At 41.8% G+C, this 17338-nt stretch overlaps 1 protein-coding gene across 26 annotated transcripts in view; it reads right to left on the bottom strand.

The window, feature by feature from the left end:
• The window catches only part of B3GALT5 (beta-1,3-galactosyltransferase 5), a 172538-nt gene that overhangs the window by 13709 nt on the left and 141491 nt on the right, over window positions 1-17338 (bottom strand). For 16 of the 26 annotated variants that reach the window (XM_049874866.1, XM_049874864.1, XM_049874867.1 and 13 more), the window contains one exon: window positions 6789-6951. The exons of 8 other annotated variants lie outside the window; for them this stretch is intronic. Coding sequence is in view for 2 of the 18 variants with exons in the window: in XM_049874890.1 (XP_049730847.1) it covers window positions 3741-3855; window positions 6789-6951 (278 nt within the window). In the remaining 16 variants the exon portion in view is untranslated. Of the gene's footprint in view, window positions 1-2955; window positions 3856-6788; window positions 6952-17338 lie in introns of those variants that run through there. 2 more of the 26 variants (XM_049874891.1, XM_049874890.1) reach the window with 1 other exon arrangement.

Raw genomic sequence — 17338 nt, 5'->3', positions numbered from 1 at the left:
GAGTGTGAGTGGAACTGAGTAATGTCAACTCAATTCTCAAGTTTCACCTTGATAGAGGCATTCTGCCCACCATGACACCTGTACATGACTAGCAGGGGTGCACTTCCATGGAATGGCCTCCCCTAGAGACAGTGGGTAGAGCAGTCTAGAAGTTGCTTTAACAGCCCCCCTCCTGACTCTGCGGACCTTCCCGGCCATACCTCCTGAGACCGGTGGGCACTGGCAGTGAGTACACAGCCTGGTGGGCACCCTCTCCTCAGAGCACAGCAACCTTCTCTTGGAAGGCTAGTGAGGGGGATGAAATTGGGCCTGATGAAGTCTGCCATTCAAAGTTAGGGCTTCTCAAAGCCAGTTAAGGACCCACAAACCCCCCCAAACATTTTTTACATCATGGATCCCTGTAATGCAGCTAGGGGAAACTTACGAACCCCTTCTCTGAATAATGTTTATAAATGCATAAAACATATAGAAATACAAAGGAAATCAATTGTGTTGGAATAAGTTTATCCAAATATTTTTAAAATGTGCTAGAGTAACACATGCACGCCTTCATTATTGTATTTAATAATGCTATCTAGCTGTGAGTCTAACAACTACCTTACTTTTGAAGGCACGATGAGCTTCACAATCGGACACATCCACAACTACTCTCATGTGGGTGAAAACACTGATGATCTGTACTGGTGACAAAGCCACCAGCACTATTACTGTGTGAGTCAAGACCTATATTCATAGTGGAGGGAAATGCTAAATTTCAATTTGAGGTTAATGAAAATGAAGGCATAATCTTTTTCCCATCCAAGGTCCCAGACCCCATGTCAGTAGTCCTTGCAGTGGGTGCTTGGGGTCTTTGACCACCAACAGTGGACAAACACACATACAAGTGGCCCCTGAGTGATAGTCACATTTCAGACTAATAAGGACAGCAATTTCTAAGCAGAAGACATCACTGCAGATTTATTTATGAGGCATTTGGTGAGATCATCCCCACATTTCCAATCACTCTAGGAAGGTTTTCTGGTCTCTTTTTGTCTGATCTCCTCTTTTCAATAGGCCAAGGTCCCTCTTGAGGTCTGGGAATCATGACTGGGGTGGAATGCAATGGGTGTTGGTGGCTGCACATTTTTACCACATCTTTTAGTAGTATACATATTTTTAACTTTATGAAAAAGTGGTCATAGTGGCTGACAATTTTCTAAATTTTTCCTACTTAGCAAAATCATCAACACTATTTCACCCCCATTCTCCACTATTCAAAAGAGATATGGTTATAATACACTCTCACTCCCCATGGAAGCCTAGTGGAGATTCAACAGGAGGCATCCTTTGGCTGTGTCCACTCACACTGCCTGACCTGGGCCTGACTTGCTGTGGATCAACACAGAGCCTGGGGTAGGTGGACTGAAGTCTGCACATGGAGATGGTGAGAGAATGCCTGTGGCCTCCCCTTTGGTGAGAGGGAATTTAAGTTGTCCCAAACCAGTGAGAAATGGTTTCTTCCTCTGCCTTCCATATCATCTCATGGTAGCATCATCAAGCTCAGGTGTCTCATTCATTGTTGTCCTTTCATACTCATGTATTTGCAGATGGTGTGCCTGGGTGGTGGGAAGTTATGTTAGGGAAGCACCCCTAAGGTTGGCCTCAGAGCTGTCTGTGGTTTTGAGGTCAACCAATGAACCCAGGAACACACCCTCTTGGATGGGCTTCAAACGCTGCCCTGTCACCAGGGGAAGAGAGAACGAGGCCCTCATCCCAGTCCTTTTCATTGCCACAGACAGGGGTCCAGGTGCTGGAGTTTGATGACAAAGACAAATTTTGAGGGGTTCAGGGTCCATAAGATGAGTAATGGCTGTGGGATGACACAGCAAGATGGTAGTTGAGCACAGAGGAGAGAAAGGGGAGTCCTGTCTGGGTATGTCCAGAGAAAGCTTCTCTAGGAGACTGATGAGCAGAAGCAGGGAATCCAGAAGGTCGTGGGTTCCAGAAACAATGGAGTGAGGGAAAATCTTAGAAATGAGGTTGGAGACACGGCTAGATGGGGTCTTCATGGCCTTGAAGAGCTTACTGAACAGTCTGCACACAAGGTAAGGATATCAGGGGTCCACAGTCCTTAATAGAGCTTTATAAAATGATGAGTCTGGGTCTAATGGGGTCTCTCCCCCCTTGCCACTAATGCAACAAAAGAGCCTTCCACTTACATAAAATGTCAGTTCAATCAAACCAAGTGACTGAAGAGATGGAAATCAGGGATCCAGGCTACTGACCACTGGTCTCAGATTCAGTGAATTTCAGAGCTGCAAGGTATTTTAGGGATCAACTCCAACACCTACTGAGCAACTACTAAGCACTCAGTGGCTAACAAAAGATCAGTGGTTCAAACATACCAGCCACTAGGCAGGAGAAAGATGTGGCAGTCCGCTTCCACAAAGATTACAGCCTTGGAAACCCTATACGGCAGTTCTGTTCTGTCCTATAGGGTCACTATGAGATGGAATCAACTCGACAGCAATGGGTTTGGATTATTTTGTTGTTGTTGTTACTGTGTGCAAGGCATGGTGCTGGTCACAGTGGAAAGAACAAACATGAGTACTCATGGGTCTCCTTGGAATTCCCCAATTAAGTGGAGAGCCAGACTTGCCTCCACTGTACTCACTTGGAAAGCCAATTCTTTTCAACACTTTAAGTATTCTTTGCTGAACAATAGCCCAAATAACACTGAATGCTTTTATTGAGCAATTTTATCCACAGAGTCAAAAGGAAAAAAAGAAAGTGTCCATGGATATAGTAAAGTCAATCTACAATGGATGTTTAAAGAAAATAGCTTTTGGTTACTTCAGTAAACTAAGAATTAAAGCATTAGGACCTCTCTTTTGACCAAAAAGTAAATTAAAAAGTTAAAAACAGAGGAAAAAAGGATTCAACAGAATGTTATTAGTGGGAATGCTGATTATTCTGTTGTAACTACCCATTTTAGAAAAAGCTAGAAATTTTTAAAAAGTCCTTTAATTGCCTATGTGTGAAGAAATAAACCAAGGAAAGTATTCTTTAGCCCCATATAAAACACACTGAAAATAAATATAAGAAATTTTTCTCAGAGAACATCCTGGCTATTCTGGAAGCCTGGAGCCCCAAGAGTAGAGCTATAGACTCCAGGCTGTTTGAGTATGAGCCCAGTAAAGAATCTGAGAGTGATAGGAAGTCAGCATGCAAATCACTAGCACAGGGTTGGGGAAGGGAGAGAAAGATTTAAAACAAGATGGTGTGATCATTCTAGAAACTATCATATAGCATGCCCAGATATAAATTTATATGAAGAGCCCTGAACAAGAGGCAATAGAAGCAATATCCAGCAGTCAGAGTGGATTGTGCTGCATGAAACACATCTTAAAACTCTTTAGGGCTAGAATTTTTCTTTCTTATCAAGTTGAGTAATCTTTAAGATGACTCAATTCCTTAAATCGTCTCACAATGTCTTGTGTTACCTGTTCCGACTGACCTTCCCCTGCTCTCTATGCCTAGTCACACCTGTCCTCCTTCAGTGCCTTAAACAGACCCTGTTTTTCTTACCCTTGCAAATGCACCTCCTTGTGTGCATCATCATCTCCCTACACCTTTCCCACCTCCTCACCCCCCACTTCTGCTCAGCCAGCTCCTAATGACCCTTAACCGTCAATTACTGCTCATGGCTTCCATTGTATTGTATCTTGTTAATTTAATGAATGGGATTAATTTTATTAATTCTATGTGCAAACCTTGGAATCCAGCTTACCTTTGCACCACTCAACCACTCCACAAGGACAATAGAACCCATTTTCGGTGTTTTCTGTAACATCCACGATTGCACACTGCTTAGCACTTAGAAACCAAGGAAGATTTCTGAATGAATAAACGAGAAATGATGATACCCAAGCCTCCAAAAGCCAAATTCTGATCCTTTGTGAATAAGAGCTTCAGAATAGAAGTGGCTGGCCTAGGAGCAGGCCTGACTCCATTTCACTACAAGCTCCTACTACTGCATTTCTGGGAATGTACTTTTGACATCTTCCAAATTCATATGCATATGGACTTGGGCCTCTGGCTGAGTGGAACCAACAGACAATATGGCTATCCTTGAGCAAGCCTGGACAAGCCCGGACAATTCCAGCAAAGTTTGGGGAGGGTCAACGAATCTGAATCTTGCTGGAAGGCTCCTGGTTCCACTCTGTATCTATGCTCATGAAACAGCTTCTGCTTGGATTCATTGGTCTTCATTCTGTGTGGGCTAATGTCTCCCCATTCAAATGTGTCTTGGGCTTTCAATCTTTTTTTTTGTTTGTTTTTACTTTAGCATAGTCTGAGAGTTTCAATCTATAACACTTTGGCATAATTGGCAGGATTTTGAAGGTGTCTTATCTTAAACAAACTCCAAGATTGTCAAGGATCAGAGCTCCCATGCCAGCTTGAGCCCCTTGTACTCAATCTGTCTCCATGAAATCTCAGGATTGCAAAGATAAGCCCTCTTGAATCTTGAGCCTCTGCTTTGTTCTGTACAGTTCTCTGGGAGATTTATTGACAGTGTTGTTTTTGCTTTTATTTTCCATTCACATTCTGAACATTTTGACGTGTTCAGTCCCTCCATTTAGTGGGAAGACCTGATAAGGCTTTAGAACTCAACTTTTGTTTTTTCTACAAGCACGTAAGACTTAAGTGTACCTTTAACATTCTAATACTTGCAAGTTACTTTGTAAGATGGGAAATGCCAGCTCCAAAGATGGGCCTGGTTCAATTTTGTATCTTGATCACTAGCATGCACATATTACAGGTGATTTAGGAAATCAATGGCCATTGTGGGGCTCATTTGACCTCAGTAAATCAACTTTTCTGTACAGCAAATTGGAATCTAAAAGCTTCTGTGTAATACAGCCACAGTAGAAAGCCTATTTTAATTGGTGTTTAAAAGTCTTGAACAGGCATCAAGACAGCAAATTTGTATACTTAGAAGACACTGTTTCTAACAGTCCAAACAAATTAAGAAATTGCAATGTGAGAGCTCTATAATTTCTTCAGCCATTTCATTCCCTCCTGTCTCTGACCCTGTCTCTAATCCCTCTCCCCTTTTTGCTCCTTTTATACTTACTCCCTTTTATCCACCTTTACCTTCTTACACTCCTGCTGAAATGCCTTTTAGCTCTTCAGGGTTTTTTGTTGTTGTTGTTATTGTTGGCCCTATATTTTACTTTTGTTTCCATTTGTCTTTTTATGTTGACCTGGATTTTGGTGCACAAATTGGCTTGATTAAGGTTGTTACAAAGGATCTCAGAGTTTTTTGGGCCACTCTATTCCAAGGCAATCCCTTGCTAGGACTTGTCTTGCCTCTGAGAAACTGAAAGTAACACCTCACTTTCAAATTCTAAAATTTTATAAGTACACATTTGGATGGATTCACCAAATCTTGCAAGAAAATAGGTGATGCCAATTTGCAGGGGAGGTGGCAGCTCCTGACTTGTTTTATGAAATTCACGGGGTGGGGGGGAGCTCCTGACCTGTTTTATGAAATTTGGAGGGGGAGGAGGTAACTCCTGACTTATTTTATGATAAATATTCTCATTATAGAATCACAGTGTTAAAATTAAAATCATCAGTAGCAATTTTACTGTACCTTACAAATGCAAGAATATATTTAAGGTCTAAAATAAGAGACTAGGTCTCTAGCTGGCAGAATGAATTCAGTTCAAAAAGAAGGAAACCAAAGGCTTCAACCTTAGAGCTTAACATCTTTGATCAATGATCCCAGATTCCTCCTCCCACTGGCATGCTTGTTTGGATTCATATTTAAAAACACTATAAGCTAAATATACTAGAAGTAATTTGGAATTTCAGTGATCATTTTGGGAAAATGAGTTCCCATCTGCTGAGGTTTTTTTTTTGTTTGGTTGGTTGGTTGTTTTGTTTTGTTTTGTTTTTCCTTTCTACTTTGGGAAAATGAGCTCCCATTTGTGTTTTCTTTTTTCTTTGGGAACTTTTGTCAGGTGCTCAGAGGGTCTGACAGTCCTCCATCTGAGGCTCTGGCAAATTAATAAGTTTTATCTAGAACCTATTTTTTCCATTGAGTTGAGCTGATATTACCAAAATTCGCTATAAACACTTCAAAAAACTAGGCTTCTCATATCCTTGTTTTGTGTGGTATTGTATAAGCCTATTCTCTGAGCTGGCCTTACAGTATGGTGAGATTATGCGGTCTTTCTGTCTCATTTTGTTCTAAGAGCTTCCCTCTGTCCTAGTGTTGTGTCTGAGTTTCTGCCTTACATCAGGCTGGAGGTCATGGCTGACAGTTGCTGTTTTCTGTAAGGCTGTCTTACAACCTCAGTTCTTTCCTCGTCCAAGAGAAGCTGCATCTTGTGTCTGTCTTATGATTTAGACTTGTAGTAGCTACTCTGAAAAACTTTAATATAAATTGGTCTATTTAAAAAGTGCACTAAAAAATGAATCATATATTTTAATTGCTACAACAAGGCCTTAAAAAGAAACAAATTATTCTAAATTGCTAATTGTCATGGATTGAATTATGTCCCCCCAAAAATGTGTCTATTAACTTGGTTAGGCTGTGATTCCCAGTATTCTGTGGTGGTCCTCCATTTTGTGATTGTAATTTTATGTTAAAAGGATTAGGGTGGGACTGTAACACCCTTACCAGGTCACATCCCTGATCCAATGTAAAAGGAGTTTCCCTGGGATGTGGCCTGCACCACCATTTATCTCGCAAGAGATAAAAGGAAAGGGAAGCAAGCAGAGAGTTGGGGACCTCATACCACCAAGAAAGAAGCACTGGGAGCAGAGCATGTCCTTTGGACCCGGGATCCGCAAGCCTGAGAAGCTCCTGGACCAGGGGAAGATTGAGGACAAGGACCTTCTTCCAGAGCCGACAGAGAAAGGCTTCCCCTGGAGCTGACATCCTGAATTTGGATTTGTAACCTATTAAAACATGAGAGAATAAATTCCTCTTTGTTAAAGCCATCCACTTGTGGTATTTCTGTTATAGCAGTACTAGATGACTAAGACAGAATTTGGTACCGAGAGTGGGGTGCTGCTCTAACAGATACCTAAAATGTGGAAGCGATTTTTAAACTATGAATAGACAAGCGACAGCAGCAGAGGACCAGTGCAGCAGAGAACCTGCAGCAGCAGAGAAATGGCAACAGCAGAGAACCAGCAGCAGGAGACCAGGGCAAGACGGCACTGGAGCCAACCCAGAGACGTGAGTGCCCGTGCGCAGGAGGCTTCCTGGCAGAGTGCAGGGGGCTCCAGGCACTTCTCGGTGGAGCTACAGAGCTTTGGAACTCACTTGCCCCAGTAGGGCAGATGCAGGCATGAGGCCCAAGGAGCCAAGAGGCCAAGAAACCAGGAAGCAGAAGCTAAAGAGACAAGGAATACAAGAAGCTGAGCTGCCTCAGTCTCAAAAAGTATAGCCATGGCCTCAGGGGTTTCAAAGGGTGGAGCCATGGCCTCTTGTGTTTCTAAGCATGGAGTTGCCACTCAGATGGACGAGGAGAATGGGGCACCTAAAGCCGATGGAGCAGAGTTGCCATCCCAGTGGGCCTGGAAGTTGGAGCTGAAGCCCAGGGCTGAGGGACCTGCACTCAATCAGGAAAGTGTGGCCAATACCTAGAGTCTGGAGGGCAGGGCCATTGTGTAAATGGTCTCAGAGGACAGAGGATTATTTGCAAAGTCTTGAAGGTTAATGTAATGTGTTCTGCTAACTTGCTTGGCGCTTCTTATGCCTTCTTTCTCTACAATTTCTCCCATTTGTAATGGAAATGTCTAGTTTGTGCTTGTTCTGCCATTGTATTTAGGAAGCCGATAACTTTGTATTCTGGATTTCACAGATGAAGAGGAATTTTTGGATTTTGGACTTTCTAAGACTTTTGCTACGATATGAAGGGTTGAACATGCTTCACACGTGGCAAGGATATGAGTTTTGGGGGGCCAAAAGGTGGAATGTCATGGATTGAATTGTGTCCCCCAAAAATATCACCTTGGTTAGATCATGATTCCCTTGTACAATTGTATAACTGTCTACCATTTTATCTTCTGATGTGATTTCTCTATGTATTATAAATCCTATCACTATGATGTAATAAGATGGATTAGTGGCAGTTATACTGATGAGGTCTACAAGATTACATAGTGTCTTAAGTCAATCTCTTGAAATAGAAGAGAAGTGAGCAGAGAGACATGGGGACCTCATGCAGTGCTGGGAGTAAAGCACATCCTTTGGACCTGAAGTTCCTGCATGAGATGCTCCCAGACCAAAGGAAGACTGATGACAAGGAGTTTCCTCCAGAGCCAAAAGAGAGAGAAAGCCTTCCCTTGGAGCCAGCACCCTGAATTTGGACTTCTAACCTACTGGACTGTGAGAGAATAAATTTCTCTTTGTTAAAGCCATCCACTTGTGGCATTTCTGTTATAGCAGCACTAGATGACTAGACAGTTGTTACTGGACTGTGTTATAAACACTTGTTGATGCCCTAACTCCCATCTCTTTCCCTGTTGCTATTCGTTTGCTCCTCAGATTACCAGTAGTGCCATTCCCTGCTTTAAGGCCTTAAGCAGGTATGCCAAAAGGCAACCTGGTTTCATGTACTCCTTGACTGATTTGCCTTTACTTGACATCTTTAGCTGGTTACCTGAAAGTGCTGGATCATGGATTCAATCCCTATTAATTACTGGTTTACTAATCAAATGCTGTCAAAAGTTGTCTGATTACTCAGAACACCAATTTAATATCTGTGAAGAGAATAATGTACTCATATTTCAGATGGACTCAAACTCACTCCTTAAACCACCCCCTTTAGAGCCGGGTTATTACTTAACATGGCCCACCGTATTATGTCATTCCAAGGTTAATACCACAGAACTAGAGGCTTCAGCTATGGCATGCTTAAGATTTTAGATGGTGAGTGGCTATTTATAAATAGAGTCTCAGGTCTTAAAGGCTTAGTATAGTAATTATAAGAACCTCTAAAAGACAGCAACAAAATAGTTCTCTTTCTTTAAACATATTCATGTATGTCCTAAGGGAAAATATAAATCCAAGTCCATGCAGAAGAAAGCAACTCTCCCCAAAATGGCAGTTAATAATGTGATCAAACAATTTTTCAGAAATTCTTGATCAAAAGGAGGGAATGAATAAGAGCTTCAGAACGGAGGTGCCTGGCATATTTAGGTTGATTAGCCTAGGAGCAGCCCGACTCCTTTTGTTACAAGCTCCTACTTCTGCATCCCTGAGAATTAACTTTGACTTCTTGCCATTCATATGCATATGGACTTGGACCTCTGGATGGGTGGAACCAACATACAATGCCGCTATGCCTGGACAAGGCCTGCAAAGTCCAGGAAAGTCCAGGGAAGATCAACCAATCCAAATCTTTCTGGGAGGTTCTCAATTCCACCCAATATCTATTCTCATGAAACAGTCGCCCCTTGGATCCGTTGGTCTTCACCGTGTAGGCTAACGTCTCCCCATTCGAATGTTTCTTGTGCTTTCAATAAAACTCTGTTTTACTTTAGCAGAGTCTGAACATTTCACTCTAAAACATTTGTGATTCAGATACATTTTCTTCCTTGAAAACAAATTCTTGGTTTATATGGTATCTCACTGGGATGAATTTGGCTAGCAAAATTTTTCATTGCTTTCGGTATTACTGTTTTTTTTTTTCTTGGAAGAAATAGAAGCTGGTTTATTTCAAGGAAAGAGGAAGCAATATCAAGAGTCTCACCCCCTATGTTCACGCATAGGAGGCTGGTGGGTAATTAGAGGCAAAGTGTGTCTATCAGGGCTGTTCAGAAACCCAATGAAATGCAGTTTTAGCTTCTGACAAAAGAAGCCAAGAAAAATCTCCTAGCTTTCCAATATCAGTGGGAGAGTTTACCACACTATGTATTCTCTTTTCTTTCTCTTCAAAAAGTAATTTGAAAGAGCATCTAGAATTAATAAAAGATAGGTTTTTGCAGGCACTTTATTTCAACAGTGCAAGAAGCAAGGATACATACATGCGCCCATTTGTCCCCACCTATGCTAGGATGCAGAGAAAGCCCTGTAGGGGTCAGCTTTGAAACCTAAAATGTCAAAAGGACATTTTTTATTTGCTTAACAAAATAAAGAATACTAGCAAAGGAGTCCCTGGGTGGTGGAAGCATTTAACACACTTAGCTAATAACCAAAAGATTGGAGGTTCGAGTTACCCCAAGGCTTTGAGTCAGCTCATTTCAGTTCAAACCCATGGTGAGAATTTTCATTTCTAACAAGTTCTACATAAGAATCACCTGCAAATCTTGTTAAAACTGTAGGTTCTGATTCAGTACATCTGGGGTAGAAAAGCGAATTTTCAACAGAGGTTCAAACCAAAGTGAACCACTTCACAGACCTGGTTCACTTAGAGGAGGCTGGGAAGAAAGTCCTGACAATCTACTTCCAAAAAATCAGCTACTGAAAACCCTATGGAGAAAGCAGCCAACAAACACATGAAATTAGCCCTGAGAGAGATGTAAATCAAAATTACAATGGGATACCATCTCAATCCTGCTAAAATGGCACTGATCAAAAAAAAAAGAAAACAACAAATCCTGACAAGGATGTGGGGAGATTGGAACCCTTATGAATTGCTGGTGGGATTGTAAAATGATATAACCACTATGGAAAACAATATGGTGCGTCCTCAAAAAACTAGAAATAGAGTTCTATTTAGCAATCCCACTTCTAGGTATATACCCTGGAGATCTAAAACTAAAGACACAATTAGACATATGCACACCTAAGTTCATCGCAGCGCTACTCAAAATAACAAAAAGATGGAAGAAACCTAAGGACCCATCAATGGATAAATGGATAAAAAAAAAAATGTGGTACATACATAGGATCCCTAGTAGTGCAGTGGCTAAGCACTCAGCTGCTAAGAGAAAGGTTGGCGCTCAAATCCACTAACCGCTCTGCAGGAAAAAGATGTGGCTGCCTGCTCCAGTAAAGATTAGAGCTTGGAAACACTGTGGAGCAGTTCTAGTATATCCTATAGGGTCGATATGAGTCAGAATCAACTTGATGGCAATAAGTGTGGTTTTCTTTTTTTTTTTTTTGGTACATATATATATACAATGGAATATTATGCAGCCATGAAGAATAATAATGAGTTCTCAAGATATACTATAACACGGATGATTCTGAAGAACATTATGCTGAGTGAAATAAAAAAAAAAGTGAAATAAGTCAGTCACAAAAGGACAAATACTGTGGATGTTGTTAGGTGCCACTGAGTTAGTTCTGACTCATAGCTACCCCATCTACAATAGAATGAAACACTGCCCAGTCCTGCACTGTCCTCACAATAATTACATTGTTTGAGCCCATTGTTGCAGCCATTGTGTCAATTCATTTCATTGAGGGTCTTCATCTTTTTCACTGACCCTCTACTTTACCTTTACTTCTCCAGGGATTGGTCCCTCCTGATAACATGCCCAAAGTACATGAGACAAAGTCTCATCATCCTCATTTCTAAAGAGCATTTTGGCTGTAATTCTTTCAAGACAGATCTGTTTGTTCTTCTGGTAGTCCATGGCATATTCAATATTCTTCACCAACACCATAATTCAAATGTTACCCATAATTTGTTATGACCCACACAGTTGAATGTCTTTGCATAGTCAATAAAATATAGGTGAACATCATTCTGGTATTCCCTGCTTTCAGCCAAGATCCATCTGACATCAGCAATGATATCCCTGATTGCACATCCTTTTCTGAAACCGGCTAAATTTCCAGCAGTTCCTTGACGATGTACTGCTACAACTGTTTTTTAATTATCTTCAGCATACTTTTACTTGCATGTGATATTAATTTTAAAAAAACCAAAAACCCATTGCCATTGAGTTGATTCTGACTCAGAGCAACCCTGTAGAAAAGAGCAGGACTGCACTATAGGGTTTCCAGGGAGCATCTGGTGGATTAGAACTGCCAACCTTTTGGCTAGCAGCTGAGCTCTTTACCACTGAGCCTGATATTAATGATAATATTCAATAATTTCCACATTCTGTTGGATCACCTTTCTTTAGAATAGGCACAAATATGGATCTCTTCCAGTTGGTTGGGCAGGTAGCTGTCTTCCAGTTTCTTGGCACAGACAAGTGAGCACTTCCAGTGCTGCATCCACTTGTTGAGAAACATCTCAACTGGTATTTGGTCAATTCTTGGAGCCTTGTTTTTTACCAATGCCTTCAGTGCAGCTTGCACGTCTTCCTTCAGTACCATCAGTTCTTGATCACATCCTACCTACTGAGATGGTTGAATTTGACCAATTTTTTTGGTACACTGACTCTGTGTATTCTTTCCATCTTCTTTTGGTACTTCCTGTGTTGTTCATAGTTTTTGCCCATAGAATCCTTCACTATTGCAACTCAGTCTTGAAGTTTTTCTTCAGTTCGTTCAGCTTGAGAAATGTTAAGTGTGTTCTTCCGTTTTGGTCTTCTAGCTCCAGATCTTTGCATATTTTAATACTTTACTTTTTAGTCTTCCAAGCTGCCCTTTGAAATCTTCTGTTTGGCTCTTTTACTTCATCATTTCTTCTTTTTGCTTTAGCTATTATAAGTTCAAGAGCAAGTTTCAGACTCTTTTCTGACATCCATTTTGGTCTATTCATTCTTTTGTCTTTTTAGTGGACTTTTTCCTTTCTTCATGGATGATGTCCTTGATATCATCCCACAACTCATCTAGTCTTTTGGTCATTAGTGTTTAATGTGTCAAATATAATCTTGAGAGGGTCTCCGAATTCAGGTGGGATATACTCAAGTTCCTACTTTGGTTCTCGTGAGCTTGTTTTTTCTTCAGTTTCAACTTGAACCTGCTGATGAGCAATTGATGGTCTGTTCCGGTCAACCCCTTGCCTTGTTCTAACTGATGATATTTAGCTTCTCCCTTATCTCTTTCCACAGATATAATCGATTCCACTCCTGTGTATTCCATCCAGCCCTTCACCAACATTTGGTGTTATATTCCATCTGCCCAGCTACCAATACCGACTATTCTGATCAGAAACACAGTAGATGGATCCTGATAGAACGGAAGCAAAATGTGGAGCAGAACTCAAACTCCTAAAAAGTCCTGGCTTACTGGACCAGTTCAGACTGAAGGAATCCCTGAGATTATCATCTGGGATACTCTTTAATGCCTGAACCAAAACTATCCCATGAGGTCATCTTTTAGCTAAATAACAGATTGGCTCATAAAATAAACAGTATCTATGAATACTGTGCTCCTTTAAAAAATCATCTGTGTGAAGTCAAATGGTCAACACTACTCAAAAGCAAAGACCAGAAGGCAATGGGCAGGGGAACCAGATGACAGGAAACAGAACAACCAGAACAGAAATAATGAGAAAGCTGACACCCTGTGAAAAATGTAACCGATGTCACTAAACAAATTGTGGAGAATTAGTGAAATGGGAACCTAATTTGCTGTGTAAACTTTGTCCAAAACACAATATTTCAATAAAAAAATAAATTTAAAACACCTTATGAAGCCTAGTTCTACTCTGATACACATGGGTCACCATGAGTCAGAGTCGCCTTGACAGCAACCGGTACTAGTAGTATGCCCTGGGTCAGGACAGTTGAGCTAAGGAGGAGGCTTCTAGTCAATTATTCCTTTAAACTTTTTATCAACTGCTTGCCCTTGGCTTTCCCAAAGGATGTCACATCTGTGTGAACTTAGCTGGAGAGCTGGTTCAGCAACAAAATGTCTTTATTCAGGAGTCAAGGGTATGATTCACCAACTCTTCTTGGTTCCTACAGACTTCTCTGACACCAAACTGTAAGGATCAACTGCAGTCCAACTCTGTTCCCAATTCAACTGCTCATGTAGCACTACCTCCTCTGATCCTAGCCAGCCAGAGCTGAGTCAGAGCTCACAAGTTAAAGGACACAGTCCTCACACTGCAAAGTCTGCCGAAGACTTCAGACATCAGCCGCAGGTTGGTGGTACTCATGACACCCTCATGTTTGACCTACTTGCTACAAATGTGGGGGTTTCCTACTACCCCATCACTATGCCAGGCATAAGCATGGAAGTCCTCAGGGCCCCCCTCATTTCTGACTTGCTGGCTACAAATCTGGGAGTCCCCTCTCCCCGCTCACAATACCAACAGTAAACTTGGGGGTCCCCAGCCCCCTTTGTTTCCTGACCTGCTGGCTCCCACTAATCCCTTGGGGTCCATACTTTGCTGGGATAACTCAGAGAACTCAGGAAAGCTCTATACTTAAGATTACAGTTTTATTATACCAATAAGGATACAAATGAAGAGACTTATAGGGGGAGGTCTGGGAGGGTTCCCAACGTGAAGCTTCCATGTCCCAAAAAGGGACATGTTACCCTCCCACATACATGATGTCTTTCATCAACCAGGAAGCCCAAAAAGCTTACGTGTCCCAAGGCTTTACTAGGGCCTCATTTTTCAGGCATTATTGATTGAATCACCCTCCCCTCCCCTGAGGTCAGGCTGATGTCAGATGGTGGGCCCTTCTGACCTGGCCACCCTCAACCCAAAAGGCATCTAGACAGCATAACCCTCAGGTGTGGTCTAGAGTCCTCATCGAAGATACTTCAATCACTAGGGAAATCCCAAGGTTTTAGAGGTTGACTTTCAGGGACCAAGGATAAAGATCAAATTCTTTGGGTAAAGTTAATTCTTTACCCCACAGCCATATTTCCCTCCTGTACACGTATCAGTTGCTGTTGAGTTGACCCTGACTCATGCTCATGGCCACCCCATGTGTGTCAGAATAGAACTATGGTCCATAGGGCTTTCAATGGCTGGTTTTTCAGAAGAAGATCACCAGGCCTTTCCTGAGGCACCTCTGGATGGACGTGAACCTCCAAATTTTTGGTTAGCAGCTGAGCAAGTTAACTGTTTGCAGCAAGTTAACTGGATGCCAGAGACACCTCTGTGGCATCCAGGAGGTGGATAAAAAATGTTAGCTCCTTTTCCTTCTGTATTAATTACAAAAACATGAGGAATTCCTTCTCTCTCTCTGGAATATATGGGATTGTTCTTAAGGTAAAATAATTGTTCTATAAGCTACAGAAGGAGTCCCTCGGTAGTACAAATGGCTAACATGCTTGGCTGCTAACCAAAAGGTTGGAGGCTCGAGTCTACCCAGAGGCAAATCAGACACTGAAAACCTACAGAGCACAGTTCTACTCTGACACACATGGGGTCACCATGAGTGAGAATGGCAACTCGTTTTTTATAAGGTAGAGAAAGCTATCTTTTTCATGTCATTTTGAACTTCACACTTAATAGTCAATGAAGCTATCACTGCCATATTGGTCATTTCCACGACAACAGATGATGACTTTACTACAATATAAGCAATTGGAGATGAAGGAGGAAAATTCATATTCACACGCAAACTCAATACCAGCCTAGAGGAGCCCCTCGGGAAAAATGGAGCTCACATTTCTCAGGAACTCGACTTCTTTTCTTGCCAAATGATAGTTACCCTCTCCCTCTACAAAATAAAATGTCCCTCCAATCGCTACGTCGAAATTTTTACTAAATGGAATGGATTTCACCTACCCTTATAAAACCCATATTGTCATCAAAGAATTTCTTTTTGGGGTCTTATAGTTTTAAAGCTCAGTACAGGGCTTCGCAAAGAATTGTTTCATTACTTAATAATGTACTTGAGAACTTTTAAAAATATGGGCATATTGATCACCTTACAAGCATGCTTCATCAGAGTTTTTAATGTTGAGTGACATAGTTTCTGCAAAAAGCTCTATTTCTCATCCCACAAAAATAACAACTATGAACCACAGACGATGCTCTGTGTCAGCGTAAGGAAGATGAAGAGGTGCCTGGAGGCAGGGCTGGGCAGGGCACATATAATGACACCCCCCACCCAAGCCAATCAAGTGGGAGGAGTGTAGCGGTTAGTGCATGTAATGAATTGTGTCCCCCAAAAATGTATGTCAACTTGGCTAGGCCATGATTCCCATTATCAGGTGACTGTCCACCATTTTGTCATCTGATGTGATTTTCCTATGTGTTGTACATCCTACCACTATGATGTTAATGAGGCAGGATTAGAGGCAGTTATGTCAATGAGGAAGAACTCAATCTACAAGATTAGGTTGTATCTTGAGTCAATTTCTTTTGAGATATGAAAGAGAGAAGAGAGCAGAAAGACAGAGGGCCTCATACCACCAAGCAAGAAGAGCCAGGAGTGCACGTCCTTTGGACCTGGGTCCCTGCACTGAAAAGCTCTTCGACTTGGGAAGATTGATGACGAGGACCTTCCTCAGAGCCGACAGAGAGAGAAAGATTTCTCCTAGAGGTGGCGCCCTGAATTTGGACTTTTAGCCTCCTAAACTATGAGAGAGTAAGTTTCTGTGTGTTAAAGCTATCCACTTGCATTATTTCTGTTATAGCAGCACTAGATGACTAACACAATGCATTCTGTTTATTCTCAACCAAAAGGTCCTGGCCACCACCTGGAATGACCTTTAGTGATTTACAGCATTTAGCATGGCAGAGGGATAAGAAGACAGGTTGGAAAGCCAGGCTGCCAGTGTTTGAATGCTACCCCTGTCTCAGTTGTTGTCAACTGCCATGGAGTCAGACCCTAACTCACAATGGAACAAATGCTGCCCTATCCTGCGACATCCCCATGATAGGTTGCAGATCAGAACACTGTGATCCAAAGGGTTTTCACTGGCTGATTTTCAGAAGTAGATCACTAGACCTTTCTTCCTAATCTTCCTTAGCCTGGAAGCTCTGCTGAAACTTATTCTGCATCATAGCAACAAGCAAGCCTCCACTGAAAAAGCTGTGGTGGTTATGCATTAGGTGCCCTGGCCAGGAATCACACCCAGGTCTTTGTCTTCATTGTGTCTTTCATTAAAAGTAAAATCTTGGGCAGGTTATTTAACTTCTCTGCCCTTCAGTTTCCTCATCTGTAAAATGGGGATCATATCTGAAAGACCATGCTCCAAAGACAGCTACAAAAAAACATCAACCACATCAGAGATTTTGCTACCAGGTGCTCCTCAGGGAGATCAAAATCCACTGTTGTGGACTTGATTCTTTCCAACTCACAGTGACCCTATAGGACACAGTACAACTCCCCCATAGGGTTTCTGAGGATCGGCTGGTGGATTCCAACTGCTGACTTTTTGGTTACTAATAAAAAAAAAAGTTACTAGCTGTAGCTTATAATCACTGTGCCCCAGGGGCTCGTTCCTCAAAGGACTTGGAAAAAGTCAAATTCCCACATGGTGCCTTTATAATGTAACTCAAAAAGTATTCAAGGATCA

Source organism: Elephas maximus, chromosome 2 (genome assembly GCF_024166365.1).
Source record: "Elephas maximus indicus isolate mEleMax1 chromosome 2, mEleMax1 primary haplotype, whole genome shotgun sequence".
NCBI lineage: Eukaryota > Metazoa > Chordata > Mammalia > Proboscidea > Elephantidae > Elephas > Elephas maximus.
Note: the sequence above shows the minus strand (reverse complement) of the source record. Positions and strands in the feature narration are given on the sequence as shown.